Source organism: Pangasianodon hypophthalmus, chromosome 11, assembly GCF_027358585.1.
Source record: "Pangasianodon hypophthalmus isolate fPanHyp1 chromosome 11, fPanHyp1.pri, whole genome shotgun sequence".
NCBI lineage: Eukaryota > Metazoa > Chordata > Actinopteri > Siluriformes > Pangasiidae > Pangasianodon > Pangasianodon hypophthalmus.
The window spans coordinates 11446833-11462309 of NC_069720.1; the positions used below are offsets into that span (position 1 = coordinate 11446833).

Sequence of the window (15477 nt, forward strand, 5' to 3'; positions counted from 1 at the left end):
GTTATCATTAATATATTGAGAAGATATGGATGTCCTTTTGAAATTCCTTTATTCAAAGGCAAAGAAATACTTGGAATTTTTTTCATCTTCTTCCTGCCATTTTGCATGAGATCTTATAAAACATCCTTTTGCCAGATTCATATTAATCAAATCTAGTTCTTCCTGAAGTTGCCTTAAATTTAATTCCTCCGTAGGTGTCAGATTTTCCTTCTTTATTACCTTCTAGATTATCTTCTAGATTCTAGATTATCCTTCTTTAATTCCTTGCCTCTTCTCATAGCCAGCATCCTAACCATATATATAAAGTACTCCCGTTTTCCAATGGCTGTCAGTATCAGTATTAATCCTAAATACTAGAAGTGAGTGAGAATTAAGAAGTGAGTGAGAATTAAGAAGTGAGTGAGAATTAAGGAGAATTTAGAAGAGAGTGAGCATTAAGAGTGAGTGAGCATTAAGAGTGAGAATTCTCCACTTCGTGTGTCGAATGCGCCGAGGTCCAAAATGACGTCATTACCATTTAGGCGGTCAGTTGGACAGTTGTCCTCATTGGGCTTGTTTCAGATTTCTGCTCCTGTATCACCTCATGTCCAGCTTTCAGCTTTGTTTTAAAAAAGTTTTTTTCACTTCTGACATGTGTTATCATAAGGAATATTATTTAATTAATTTGCTGCTTCTGTAAATACGGGGGAAATAAACCTTTGTTTTTAATTTTGAAGACAGAAGTTCAGCAATACCGAAAAACAATATCAAAGCTGAAAATAAGAAAGCTGTTAAAACGTGTTAATGTATGTAAACATTTGGATGGTTTTATTTAATATAACCTCTCTGTTATTTCTCTGAATGTACCCTGGCTGTATTTGTAAAACTGTAAAAAAAAAAAAAAAAAAAAAACGAGGTAAGTCGAACGCCGCTCTCACAACTTTATGGCCGGACACCCGGATGAGAAGACGGTATCTGATTGGTCTAGACATCGCAGCCGTTGTTCAAAGGGATATAGAGTTGAATTGGAATTGAATTTTAAACATTTGAACAAGTCATTTACACTGTAGTAAAATATCGGAACAAGTCATGTGACTAAATTAATCCTCACGCCTTTTTCCCTTTAATATTTTACACCATTGTTAATTATATGCGCTGATTATTTAAAACAATCTTTTTTAAAAAAACTACATTTCCCATAACTCCCCTCGGTCAGTTCTCGCTAGTTTGTCAAGCAGCGAATGGTGAGTGGGAGGAGACGTGTTGAGGCGCTTCACCGTGCTGCAGCGTCTCTTGTACTATCTATCTGAGTGCACACCAGGCTGCTGAAGTGAACCACGTGTGAGTGAGCTGCGGTAAAAAAAGATTAGTTTTAACTCATTATTATCGTGTTTCAGTGAAACACCGCCCAGCCATGGTGAAACTCGCGAAGGTAAGCTCTTTTCTTTTTGTTTATTGTCATGACTAAAATTCAGAATGAACTCTCCGCATTTACGTTTGTTTCACGTCGAAGTTTAATCTCACTAACATATACTGTTAGCGACCGAGAAATTCCACATGCGCATGTGTTTTCACAATTTTAATTTCAATTCCATTCAGTCAGTGTTTTAAAATAACTGTGTGTTAAAACCTTAATACGCCACCATATTGCACTGAAAAAAAATGGTGGATTCAGATTTGAGCGGCCTTGGCCATGTTGGTAACCAGCGAGGGCTGAGTATTAAATGGCTGCCTGTTGGATTCGTAGTGCTCCTACATAGTGCGTATAGATGTCGGTGCCTCATGCATGATGTAGGGTGTCTGAGGAGGGCTGAGCCGCCATTTGAGATTCTGCCCAAATCTAACCGTACTAAACTTAAAATGGCCGATACTGGGCCTCGATGCTTTTTCTGCGGGTTAAAATAAACTTTTTTTTAATTAATCCAAAATTGTGTAATTAACATTTTATATTTTTTTTTTATATTAAGGGGTTAGTTATTGACCCTGATACGAGGCTAGTTTTAAAATGTCATATAGCGGCTACACGTCGCATAAACTGTGTTTCTGGTTCCCAGCTCATGCTCTGGCTAGTGAGCTACCTCGGTATTAGGTCTCTTATCAAATTAAAGATGCTTAATGATTGCGTATAGATCTTCTTTTAATATAGTTGTTTTATAGCCTTTTAGCGTAGTTTAACTTCGTTAGCTAATAATCTCTAAACGACTCCCTCGCCGCGTCCGGCGCGTGCCGCTATTTAAGTTCGAGGAAAGAAGCGATGACGTAAAAAAAAAAAAAAAAAAAAAAAAAAAGCTCGTGCGATTTCATCAACGCGCGCGCGCGTGTAAATATGGCACACCGGCGGAGGTTATAATAAAAATAAACGCTTCACCTCTGTGTGTAGTGCACTAAATATTAATGATCGACTTTTTTTGGGCTTCCTTTCTGTAGTACTATTCTGCGGTAGTGTGCTGGTTAGCTTAGCATGCTATGCTATGCCATGCGTGCCGTGAACCCACGTGGGTTTGTCCCTGATCACACGTGGCCTTTGTGCACGTTCATTTTTTTTTTTTACAAATTGTTTTTAAATTTAAGATCATAACAATATTACCTATATGTGTATTACTTTAGAAGTTTTAATTTTTTTTCCTAGTGTCTTTTTTTATTATTATTAAATGTTAATTATGTGCATCAAAAATGTTTGTATGAAATTTAAAAGGCAACAATAAAATTGACGTGCTTTTATTTATGTGCATTATTTAGTTTTAGTTTAGTGACTGCGTGTTATTTTTTGTTGACCATTTTTATTAAGCTTTTGTTGTGCGTGTGCCACTTATAGTGTAAAAATACATATTTTTTTATTCTTCTTAATATTTCCAGGCGTCGAAAAAACAAGTGAAGGAAGCACCACCGAAGAAAAAGGCTCCTCCACCTCCAAAGGAAGTCGAAGAGTCCAGTGAGGAGGACAGTGATGAAGATGACGAAGAAGAGGTAAGAGTTTTAAATGAGCAATATTGTGCATGTTGATTTTTTTTTTTTTTTTTTTATTGTATTGTCACCTATCAGCACACTGTCTATATGTTATGATCAGAGTAGTTTAGTTATTGTTTTTTTGTTGTTTAAATTGAGGCGCCACCACCCAAAGCTGCAGCCAAGAAGAACGCAACTCCAGCGAAGGCAGTGAAAAATGGAAAAACTCCTGCCAAACAAGAAAGTGAAGACGATGATGACGACGACGAATCTGGTGAGTTGTGCATAAGGGTGTGTTTTTTTTTGTTGTTGTTTTTTTTTAATCGACACACACACAATTCAGGTTAGTTCAGTGTTTATATATAGTTTTTATATATTGTCTGAACTGACGTGTCGGTAAAGATTGTTATATTCTGTGGGAAAAGAGGTTTTGCACTTATTTAATGAACTTATATATACATATATTTATACATACATACATACATATATATTTATATAATTTTTACATACACATACTTACATAGAGGATGAGTCAGATTCCAGCAAAAAATTGTGCATTGCGGGTGTCTTTACTTTTTCTCTTTGCTAACAGAGGAAGAGGCTCCTCCAGCTAAAGTGGCTAAAGCTCCAGCCGCTAAAGCAGCCCCTGCCAAGAAAGCAGCAGCTGTTGCTGCAGAATCAGATGACGAGGATGATGAGGATGACGACGATGATGAAGAATCTGGTACATGTCCTAACTTTTAGTGTAAAGAAACTGATTTGAACTGATTGATCATGGCCTGACATTGTATATGCTGTCCTTAAAATCCAAGTTAAACCTGTACTGTAATGCAAATATATTTTTAACGTTTATTTTTTTCCTCTACAGAGGAGGAACCACCCAAAAAGGCTACCCCTGCTAAATCAGCCAAGGCCACCCCTGCTAAAGCGACACCTGTGAAGGCTAAAGCTGCTCCTGCAAAGAAGGAGGAGTCTGATGAGGATGATGACGACGACGATGATGGTACTGTACATGGAAAACAGATTATACTTTATATTTACATAGATGTGTCAATTTACCGGATTGAGTCTGGTTTATTCTAAATATTTAATTTGTGTAACAGATGATGAATCAGAAGAGGAGGAAGCTCCGCCTCCTAAAAAAGCAGCTCCTGCTAAACCTGCTGCTAAAGCAGCTCCAGCTAAAGAGGAATCTGAGGATGAAGATGATGGTATGTATTTGTGTGTGGGAGTCACGTGCTTTGCACTACTACTAGACATTATTATGTTTAGAAAGATATTATGTATATCTGTCTATTCCAGTGCACAGATGATGAGTATTTAGGGACTTAATACTGACTGTGTGTGATGTGATGTTTGCTCTGATGTGCTCTGTTCCTCCTGTTTCAGCTCCGGTGTTTGCGTTGGATCTCTGCATTAATTAACATTTGTTGTTTTTAATACAGAATCGGAAGAGGAGGAAGAGGAAATGGACACAACACCTGCACCAGCCAAAAAAGCAGCAGTGAAGGCGGCCAAGGAAGAATCTGAAGAAGAGGAGGATGAGGACGACGAAGAGGAGGATGATGAGGACGATGAAGAGGATGATGAAGAGGACGAGGAAGGTAAAAATTGAGTGTCTGTTCACTCTTTTTTTTTTTTTTTTTTCTTTTCTTTTCTTTTCTTTTTTCTTTTTTTCTTTCTCTATAGTGGATAAGTGGATCCTTAGTTCATATGTATTTTTTTAAATACATATGAACTAAGGATACAAAAAAATATTTTTTTTTAATTTAGAATTTCTTTTTATTTATTTTCCTTTATTTATTTTAAATACCAGTGCACAGATGATGACTCTCAAGGGACTTAATACTGACACTTGATGATTTTATTTTGATCTGATGTGCTCAGGTTCTGCTATTAGAGCTTTTTTTTTTCCTTCTTTAAATAGTTCATTTGTAATCCCCCCCCCCCCCCCCCCCCCCAGAAGTGCATGTTTTTAAAACTTTTGAAATTTATTTTTAAAACTGCAGCTGCTCCTGTAACACCAGGAAAGAGGAAGGCTGACGTAAAGAAGGACAAAGAAACACCACCGGCTAAAAAAGCCAAATCTGATGGAGAAGGTTAGATTCTCTTGGAGTGTGTGAATAAATTATGGCTCAGGAAAATAAGCATGTTAATTAGTAGTACACTATATTTCACCCGAGAATATGTAATGAATAACCTGTGAGAGATGATGCGGCATTACTGTAACCATTCCGAAGTTGATTTTCCTATAATAGCTCGTCCACTGAGTGTTTTATTCCTCTTGTACCACTGCAATTGACAACAATTAAAATTTATTTATTAAACATGTTGTACTTTGTATCCGTGTACAGTTACAGTTAATATTGTGGAACATTGGTGACACAAGTTAGTTCCTGTTGTAACTTGTGTTATAGCAGCTATAAACAGTCATTCTTTCACCAGCTTCTTTATTCTCTCCAGCGAATATTCTCCAGAGCTGCTGTTATAGTAATTTAATCAACACAAGTGCTGTGGTATAAGAAAATAAAATATTGCTACTAGTTAATGGTCTTCTGTATTTGTACAGTTGATGTGCTAATGATTAACTGTATTAGCCCATGTTAATGGACTGTAGGTCAGTATTATTAATCAGTGATGAACTTTTCTTCGTTTTTCAGTTGTCAGTTTGTTTATGGGTAACCTGAACTCAGATAAGAGTTTTGAAGAAATTAAAGAAGGCATCGGCAAATTCTTCAAGAAAGAGGGCCTTGTTATTCAGGATGTCCGTCTTGGAGGGTCCAAGTGAGTAAATTTATTTATTATTTTTTTTTAATTTACACTGACATTAGGTTGGATTTTTTAAAATTATTCTTATTTTTCTGTGTTCACACTGCCATGAATGCAGCATGGTAAAGTTATTTATTTTCGGTGTGAGCTGGCGAGCTACAATGACAGTATGTGGAGCAAATAAAACTATGCAAATGTGGCAGCTTCTGTGGCTTGGTGATAGGACAATAATATTGATATGCTGAATCACATCACAACACTTCTGAGTCTTTTTTTTTTTTTTTTTTTTTTTAATACATTTTTAAAAATCATAATTCTGATTGGAAGTGGATAATTTGATGGTAGAAATTTGTATTGACTCTTTAAAATTCTCAAATGTATGTTTTGTTTATTAGAGTCGTTACAGTTAATTTTTTTGTACACATTAAAGTATTGTGAAGTTCATCAAATCTTTTAAATTTGGGCCTTTAGCAAACCTGTATATCATGATACATGTTACATATTGTGGAAATGTAACATAAGGTGTGTTTTCAAGTATCGTGACATGCATAGGTGATGTGATTTAATCAGTTTCTATAACCACACCCATAAAACAACTTTTTCTAGTCTTATCCTTTGTGGGTTTTTTCACTACTGCTAACAATGAAACTCACTGTTGCAGGAAGTTTGGTTATGTCGACTTTGGCACAGAAGAGGAGCTTCAGCAAGCCCTCGGTCTCAACGGGAAGAAGTTTATGGGTCAGCCGATCAAACTGGACCGAGCGAGAAGTAAAGAGGACTCTCAAGAAAGCAAAAAGGGTAACATTAATATTACTATAAATAAGAAAATTAGACATGTGCTGATATGAAACTTTTATCACCTGGCTTTTTTAAATTATCACAATATTAAGGAAAAATATTGATGTTCATTGCATAATGTTAGTCAGCATGTGCCTATTTAGCACACTAAGGAAACCAGATATGATGAAGTTTTTTTGTTTCCTGAATGCACTTTGTGTGTGTGTGGGGATTAAAGATAGTCAAGTACTGATCTGGTGACATATTGGTTAAATCTGATTTACTCTAAGCAGCACTTGGCTGATTTTATTTGATGTATTTGTGTGCAGAGAGAGATGCCCGGACTCTGTTTGTGAAAAATCTGCCATACTCCATAACCTCAGATGAGCTGAAGGAGATTTTTGACCAAGCACTGGATATCAGGATACCCGTCGGCCACAACGGCACCAGCAGAGGGTAACAAACACTAAAACTAAAAACCTGGTAGCCAGCTAGAATAGACTACAGTGATAAAACACTCACACATCAGCGCAGGAAAAAACAAAGTACTGTAAGTCATGCATCTGGTTTAATTTGCATGCACAGATAATTGATACAGTTTATTATCCTGGACAGAATTGCGTACATTGAATTCAAGACGGAAGCAATCGCTGAGAAAATGTTGGAGGAGACGCAGGGTTCAGATGTTCAGGGCCGATCCATCATGGTGGACTTCACAGGCGCCAAAAGCCGACAGAGCGGCAAAGGACCGGGTGAGTTTAACCTCCTAACACACAAATGATTCTCATTTTTTCTTAATATATTTTGTTTATTTATTCGGACAAGACTCCCACAGACAATTGTAAAACAGTATGACGGAAAGATCAGGTCCGAGCAGTTCACACACTGTTTGCATACTCAACTTTATGCATTTAAATGGATTAAAAACCTATCAGGATGAAAAGTGATGTCCACTAGAGGGCAGGGCAGAGCTGAAACCTTTTAGTCCTACATGTTTCCATGGCAACCTGGAAAAGTTTAAGCTATTTCCTGGGCTGTTCTGAGACCCTGATTTCACAAATTACAAAACTAGGGCCTTCCATTTTACAACATCCAGCATGTTTGTACATGAGTAGGTTTAAAGGCTGCGAGAGGTGTTGTGTGGTGTGTGGGTTTTTTTTTTTTTTTTTTTTTTTTTTTTTTTTTTAAAACTAACCATGAAGGAAATTTAGTGTTGATACTAAAAAGTTGTCTACTGTAGAATACATTGTCTAGACAAATATATAAACAATAAATAAAAGAATCATAATGTTATTCTTATTTTTCTTTTAGAAAATAAGTCTTGTTCTTGTTTTGGTCGTGATTCTTATTAATTTGTTAGCATTTTTTGCTGCTCATATGTCCATACTTATCTTTTATCTTTTTTCCTTAAATTTTGATGCATGAAAGGTGCTATGTTTGTATGTTAGTTTAAGACACAGTCCTTGTTTGTTCAGTCTGTTGTGGATGTCACATTGCACAGTTTACACATGTAATGTTTTTTTTTTTTTTTTTAATTTTATTTAAGACATGCACAATCAAATGTGCCAAATGCACAGAGGATACATGGGCTTTGTGTGTCTAGTTATAAGCAGGAATAAATGTGGTCTTAATGAACATTCATGCTGATACATCAGGGTTATAATGTAGTCTTTGAAAATGTGAGGCTGCAGTCAGTCATGTAGTCGTTGCCCGGCTTAACTGACCAGTTAATGAGTAACCAACCTGTAAATGCCACAGATGATGAACACTTTGTCTGTCTGAATCCCCATGTGGCTCTTAAAGATAGTCAAGTCCTGATGTGGCTTTATACATTCAGCTCCAAAAACCAAGTGCACTTTCAGCAAGAGCAAGAACACACTGTTTTTGGACTTTGTGAGAAATGTCCATAACTGGTATAATTTTTCTCCTTCTTTAGCTTCTGCACCTGCAAACAAGGTTCTGGTTGTAAATAATCTAGCGTTCAGTGCCACAGAGGAGTCTCTGCAGAGCGTGTTTGAGAAAGCCGTCGCTATCAGAATACCACAGAATAATGGCCGGCCGAAAGGGTAAGTGCTCATGTATTAAAAACTACACACCATGATTTATTACTTGTATAACAAGTAACTGAACTGTTAATGCCACATATGATGAACACTTTGTCTATCTGAATCCCCATGTTGCTCTTTAAGATAGTCAAGTCCTGATGTGGCTTTATACACTCACATTGCTCTGTCAATAAGAACACTTTGATATTAGCAAATAATTTTATATATCAAGTGTATTTCCTTCTAATGAACTGATCGTGATGTGTGCGTTATCTTCAGGTATGCCTTTGTCGAGTTTGAAAACACAGATGATGCCAAGGAGGCGCTGGATTCATGCAATAACACAGAAATCGAAGGCAGGAGCATCAGACTGGAGTTCAGTCAGAGTAGAGGAGAGGGCGGAGGACGAGGAGGATCAGGTTAGTGACGTTAACACCTGTTCTGTTCATGATAGTCACCCATTTTAAATACTTGGCAGCTGAGGACAAATTTATTAGCTAGTCCACCAAGGGACAAGTGAACAGTCCTGTGTATTTGCCCAGTCACATGATTTGGCTACCTGGATGCCTAAATAATTAAATAAATAATTACGCTGAATTATCAGCAGCTAAGAGCTAATCCTCTTACAAAAAAAGTTAGCAAGTCATTTGGCGAACATTTCAGCTATGAGCTGTTGTCTCTTCACATCGCATGAAAGATTTTTCAAGTCTGGCTCGTGCCTGCATTTTCTTGATTAATCTAAAGACCAACTCCTAGTGAACTTGATTTTTTTTTTTTTTTTCCATTTTTTAAACCTTAGACATTAGACAAAAGTAATGTTCTGTTAATAGTATATTTTACAGTAACGTAAAAATTTGCACTATGTTTCAAAATGTTGCGCTATATACTCTGATAACGTACCTGAAACAGGGCTTTTTTTTTTTTTGGTCCCATCGTTTTAGAGTTTCAGCTACTTCGCATCATGTGTAGTATTGTGACTGCAATCTAAATGGCTATTTTTCATTTGCTGTCATCTAGGCAGATGGGGGGGAAGGGATAAGAAATTTGAATTTGTATTTTCTTTCTACAGGACCCACAAAAACGCTGTTTGTTAAAGGCCTGTCAGAGGAAACAACTGATCAGACTCTGAGGGACGCATTCGAGGGCGCTGTCGCTGCCAGAATCGCCACAGATAAAGATACAGGATCCTGTAAAGGGTAAAACAAATAAATTAATCGCTAAATAGTAAGGGTGGGCAATACAACACCGGATCATATTACGGATACTTCAAGACATCTATACGATGCGTGATTGTGTCACTTAGTTTTTGCTTAGAAACATCTCTCAACAGTTGTACTTTAAAAAAAAAAAAGAAAACAAAGCTTAATGAGTTTTTTTTTTTTTAAAGCATTTTTTTTTACTTAAAAATTCAGTACAAAATGAACATCACTGTGTAATTATTTAAGAACTTTAAACAATTAAATATGTTATGATGTACATATATCAGAACAGTGTATTGTAGATGAGCATGGTACTGATATACATCACCCAGCCCTCCTAGATAGTTCTTTAGTTCTTAGTATTATTTGTCTCAACCAATCAGAGCAAGCCTCAGGGCAGGAAGGATAGTGAATGGTTGAGCATGGCACCCCCAGGGTGTGTGGGGTGTTTTTATTCCATGTTTACAAAAAAAAAATTCAGTTTGAAATGGAACAAGTTGTAGTTCCAACGCCAGGGTTCAATATTATTTTGAAACGATGCAGCCTGCAAACTTTCACAAGTTCAACTGTTAAATGATCTTCTCATGAGCTCCTCTCTGTGTGATGGTGACAGAGCATGGATTCGCACGAGAAGTAGATTGACACTCACATTTATACGAGTCTCTCCTCTATGATGGGAGTTGCTTATGTCTGATGTGAGACAACTAGCTGTATAACACCTTTACTGTTTATAACCTGTGTGTGTTTCAACACAACTGAACCTCTGGCATCATAAACTGCCCTTCAGTTTATACTATAGAGCTGTTAAATTCTGGATTCTGATCGGTCAGACTTGCAAATCACAGGTTTATAATTAATGCACTCATTCTATTTATCATTTATATAGTAACAGCTCATTCACAGGGACTCGCATGGTGAACATGCCGCATGAATAAATAAAAAAAAAAAATCATTTTTGATATGGTTAAGTTTTCTGTAAGGAGATATTTAACATTTCTGGTGTCAGTGCTTTGTAACAGCCAGAGGTAAAGCTGTAAATTTAAGTTTTTCCAACATTTTCAGGACAGTAGTTTACACTTTCTGATTTCCTGATAGCAAGACAAGCTCCTTTTTTTCTCTCATTAACTTCAAGAGAGACAAAAAAGAGAGGCTTTTGAGAAATGACTGTTTAGCTGCAGTAAGTGAGAACAGGACCTAAATTGTTTTACTGACATTCCACAACATTAAATCTAACTATAAATGGATAAAGTATGACATGGCACTGTTGTAATCATTGTGAAAGTGTGGTATAAAAGAAATAAAACTCTTAGGGATGTGCTGTTACAAGAGAATAATTAACTTTGGGATGGTAACAGCACAGTGCAGTTGACATGTGTAGTGATGGTGAGACGTAACCAAGGTTGTGTGTTTTGCAGGTACGGTTTTGTCGACTTCGACAGCGAGGAAGACTGCAAAGCAGCGAAGGAAGCGATGGACGATGCAGAGATTGATGGAAACAAAGTGACTCTGGACTATGCCAAGCCAAAAGGAGAAGGAGGAAGAGGAGGAGGACGAGGAGGGTTCGGAGGCGGCAGAGGAGGAGGACGAGGAGGATTTGGAGGGAGAGGAGGAGGAAGGGGAGGATTTAGAGGAGGGAGAGGAGGAGGTGGACACCGTGGAGGAGGAAGGGGAGGATTCAGAGGTAATAAATGCATCACTTTACACACAGTGAAATGAATATGCAAAGTCTTTCATAACGATTTGTCTCTGTTAGATCCATTGTAATAAATATTTCAGTTTATTTATAATTGTCTCAAGTTAATGTGATTTTATTTTTCAGGTGGCCGAGGTGGCGGAGCCGGAGCAAAACCTCAAGGAAAGAAGATCAGATTTGACGATTAAAAACTACTCTCTATTTTTTAATATTTCCAAATAAACGGACTGTGTTTCTGCTCGAATGGTCTTTGGGACATTCCAGCATCTCAATAATTAATGGAGCGTCCATCTTTTTTCTGTCTGAAAGCTTCCTGCATTCTCAAATGTTCCTCTTCATCTGTGCGCATCTTCATGTTTTCCCCAATTTTGCGGGAGAAAAATTGAAGTGTGAATGAATGTTGTTTTTCTTTTTTTTTTTTTTTTTTATTTTTACTGTTTTTGTTAAAATATCCCTAAATGATTTATTGTCTGTTTTTTTTAGTTTGCTTTAGGTGCGTGTTTTACCATAAACTGTACAAAGCATATTATAAAAGATGAACGATTAAACATGCCCAAAAATGTGTTTGGGCTTTTTGAAATCTGGTTAAGTTGTGTACTGTCGTAAATCTGTGCCTGCGTGTGTGTGTGTGTGTGTGTGTGTGTGAGAGAGAGAGACGGAGAGAGAGACAGAAGTTGCTTTGTTCAAAAATGCCTCAATGGTTTGTAGAGATCAGTGTCTGGATTATATCTAACTACATCAACAAACTTTTTACTTGCGTATGTTGAAAATGATAAATTTTAAATAAACTAAATGATTTGTAAAAGTTGTGCATCCTGTTATTCTTAAATTTAGTAAGTGAGTGTCCTGAATCTGCCTATGTGGGCAGGAAATAAAGGTAGTATCAGGAAGTCAGTCGTCGCCAGGTACTTATTTAGAGCAGCTACATTCAGAAACAATTACGCACATGTTAGCGTGATGATCAGGTGTCCACATACTTTTGGCCATATAGTGTAAAGACCAGGACATACACAACGCTGGTAAAGTAACACGTTTGCTGTGAACAGAAGTGGATACAATATAGGCAAATAAATACATTTTAAAAATTAATAAGAACAGTGGAGAGAAGAATCTTACACAGAAATGCTGCCTGATCTTTAACATAACCAGTGCCAGCACAAACGGGAGACGTTTTCCTGTTAAAATGATCCTACAGAGCCTGTAAGTACGGAAATCCCAAAGGGACATGGTGATGGAAAACAATATGCGATGGGAGGAACATTTATACTTCAATGCTTTTGGGTTCTCTCGCAAACGCGAAGATGTGCGAGAGTCTCTCGGAGGAACCAGAGTTTTGCGTGATGCACTCATGTCAACATGGACCAGGACCTCCAGCGAATGTTTCCGGCATCTTGTGAATCCATGGCATGAAGAACTCCTAATAAAGTGAGCGTGTGTGTGTGTGTGTCTATATATATATATATATATATATATATATATGTATATATATAAACTGTATATAAAGCGTGTGTATGTGTGTGTATATATATATATATATATATATATATATATATATATATATATATATATATATATATATATAGGGGAACTGCACATCTCACTCTGAGCCACTAGAGGGCGACCTGCACTATTGGAACACAAGCTTCAGTAAACCTCTCAACCCACCCAGCAAGCCCAAAAAGCACCAAGTAAGGGTAAGGATGAAGAAAAATGAATGAATGAATGAATGAATGAATGAATGAAAAGGCCACAAGGCAGAGCCTAGTAAAAAGAAATTAAAAAAAGGAGAGGAAATGTTACCTACAATTTTCTGATCATTAACTCAGATGTAACTGCTGAGCCAGCACTTGGGTTCTTATATCTGATGATGCAATAGCATGCCAATTAATTCAACAGAAAAGATTTAAATCATAAAAACCCATTTTGGGAAACGTTAAAAGGAAAACACCAAATAAAATAAACTGATAAATTGATAGTAACATGTTGTTGGTCTACAAGAGACTGGGCTAAGGAAGGACACTGAAATTTTATTTGTGGTCACAGATGTATGAATAAAATCTCTCTGCTCCATTACTGATCCGATTTACTCCCTTTCTCTCATCGCTGCAGTCATAGTTTCCTCAGTTCCATTCTGCTGTGTGTGTGTGTGTGTATTTGTGGCTGTGGAAGGCAGGAGGAGGTGGTGTGTGTGTGTGTGTGTGTGTGTGTGTGTGTGTGGTCAGATTCCCACTGTGAGGCCGAGAGTCACCGCTGGAGTCTTTTCCCCTCCATAAAAGAGAAATGTGCACGAGAGCAAAGAGGCAGTCAAGCTCCATTAAACTCCTCTACTGTCAAAACATCATCTACTGAGAGCTACAGGGTTCCTCCAACATCTCAGCCTCCTTATCAACTGTCTTCTAAAACACACAAGTTGATTATTTTCCTATACCAGCACATCCCTGAGGGTTTTATTCCTCTTACACCACAGCAATTTGACGTCATACTATTTATCTGTCTATATTTACATTTAATATTGTGGTGTATCCACTAAACACATTCTTATTAACATTATAGCAGCTATAAACAGTCATTCCCTCACCAGCCTGGCTTTTCTCTCTCTCTTGATACTAATAAGACAAAAAAAAAAAAACAGCTTGTCATACTACCAAGAACCCGCAAAGTGGAAACTCCTCTGTCCTGTCCAAGATATTGGAAAACTTAACGTTACAGCTTTACCTCTGTCTGTTAGAAAGCACTAACACTGGAGACTCCTTCCATAAATGTTAATAAAAATTAACTGATAAATTATTAGAACAAGCACATTAAAATAAATGCTATTACAGAAAATTAATCAATACCTTCTGACCAATCCAAATCCAGAATTCTGAGGTTATAACAGATAATGAGGTTAAAGCATATTCAACCTTCATGAGATGAGACTCATGTTCCTCCCAGACTTAATCAGAGGAACTGAGACAGATTTATAAACAGTATTAATCATTAATCATTATTAAAAATGGAGAACTCGTCGCTTATCCCCTCTTTGTGGGCCACCCACTCACCTCACCATTCATCTTTTCCTTTCCTTGTTCTGTGTCCTTAACCATGCAGACTGTTTATTTCTCTAGCCTTTTCCCAGAATGCCTTGGCCTCCGTGTCGTGTGTCTCCAGACACTTTTAACTCACCCTTGGAACCTCGGAAACCGAAAATCTGCGGCTGGAAAATGTAAAATGTACCGTAGTCAAGATGATGAGTCTGGAGTCCAGCTGTGAGGAGAAACGTAAAGCCAATGTCCCCCCAACACACACACACACACACACACACACACACACACAGGTCAGGAATTAGATCAGCTTAGCATGACCATCACACCATGACATAGATCCTGTTATATTTTTTTCTTTAAAACCATTATTTAAAAAACATTATTTGGTGTAGTGACTGTGGTGTAAATTGGAAACTCAACGTCATTAGTTCATCAAATGTTTGTTTGGATATTTTTTAATTTTTATTTGTGAGGTAAGAGGATCAGGTTTAGAGTTTTGGTATTAGATGGATGGTTTTGTCACACAGACGTGGCTCAGTGGTTCATCAGATGGTTAACCGTTCTAGCTCTCTAAAAGTTGGAACCTTTTCTAAAACGTAAAGACCACTACACAGCCACTGTAAGGGAAGAACTCTGTAGGGTACGAGATGGGCTGCTTTCATTTAGGAGTTACATAGTTTTCACTTTCAAACCTTATAAAAAAAAAAATCTGGACAAAGGCAAAGAAAATAACCTAAATAAACAATAGGAAAATACACACACATATATATATATATATATATATATATATATATATATATATATATATATATATATATATATATATATATATATATATATATATCTTTTAACTTCAGCTAATTGTAACAGCTCTTTTGAATTAAATAAATAAAAACAGCCCCCTCTTGTGGGCAAAGCTGGTCTAACATTTATATTGTTTGGCAATTAAGTCCTAGTTTCTGTTTGGTTTTCTCATAACCCTTCCTGCACATCACAGCAGTGGGGGAAAACTGAACTGAGTGAAACTATACAAATAATTTATA

General features: G+C 36.9%; 1 protein-coding gene and 3 non-coding genes across 4 annotated transcripts; all 4 read left to right on the plus strand.

Annotated features, from left to right (window-relative positions):
* The first annotated feature begins 1225 nt into the window (after positions 1–1225).
* ncl (nucleolin) lies at positions 1226–11997 on the plus strand. Its single transcript, XM_034308807.2, has 17 exons — positions 1226–1411; positions 2836–2946; positions 3085–3199; positions 3518–3649; positions 3794–3928; positions 4029–4136; positions 4371–4529; positions 4935–5024; positions 5586–5709; positions 6356–6492; positions 6801–6927; positions 7087–7223; positions 8408–8537; positions 8796–8935; positions 9586–9712; positions 11131–11396; positions 11535–11997. Exons 1-17 carry the CDS (start codon positions 1394–1396, stop codon positions 11594–11596), a joined length of 2118 nt encoding a protein of 705 aa, XP_034164698.2. The 5' UTR covers positions 1226–1393; the 3' UTR covers positions 11597–11997.
* On the plus strand, positions 4228–4295 carry LOC113536790 (small nucleolar RNA SNORD82). Its single transcript, XR_003403700.1, has one exon. It is a non-coding gene; the product is annotated as a small nucleolar RNA SNORD82 (small nucleolar RNA).
* Positions 4742–4808, plus strand: LOC117598448 (small nucleolar RNA SNORD82). Its single transcript, XR_004579127.1, has one exon. It is a non-coding gene; the product is annotated as a small nucleolar RNA SNORD82 (small nucleolar RNA).
* On the plus strand, positions 10292–10421 carry LOC113536800 (small nucleolar RNA SNORA75). The gene has a single exon (XR_003403710.1). It is a non-coding gene; the product is annotated as a small nucleolar RNA SNORA75 (small nucleolar RNA).
* Positions 11998–15477: the final 3480 nt, after the last annotated feature.

Coding starts and splice junctions, on each gene's coding strand:
- ncl (XM_034308807.2), top strand. Junction 5,710..6,355: donor GTCCGTCTTGGAGGGTCCAA/GTGAGTAAATTT, acceptor TCACTGTTGCAG/GAAGTTTGGTTATGTCGACT. Junction 8,538..8,795: donor AATAATGGCCGGCCGAAAGG/GTAAGTGCTCAT, acceptor CGTTATCTTCAG/GTATGCCTTTGTCGAGTTTG.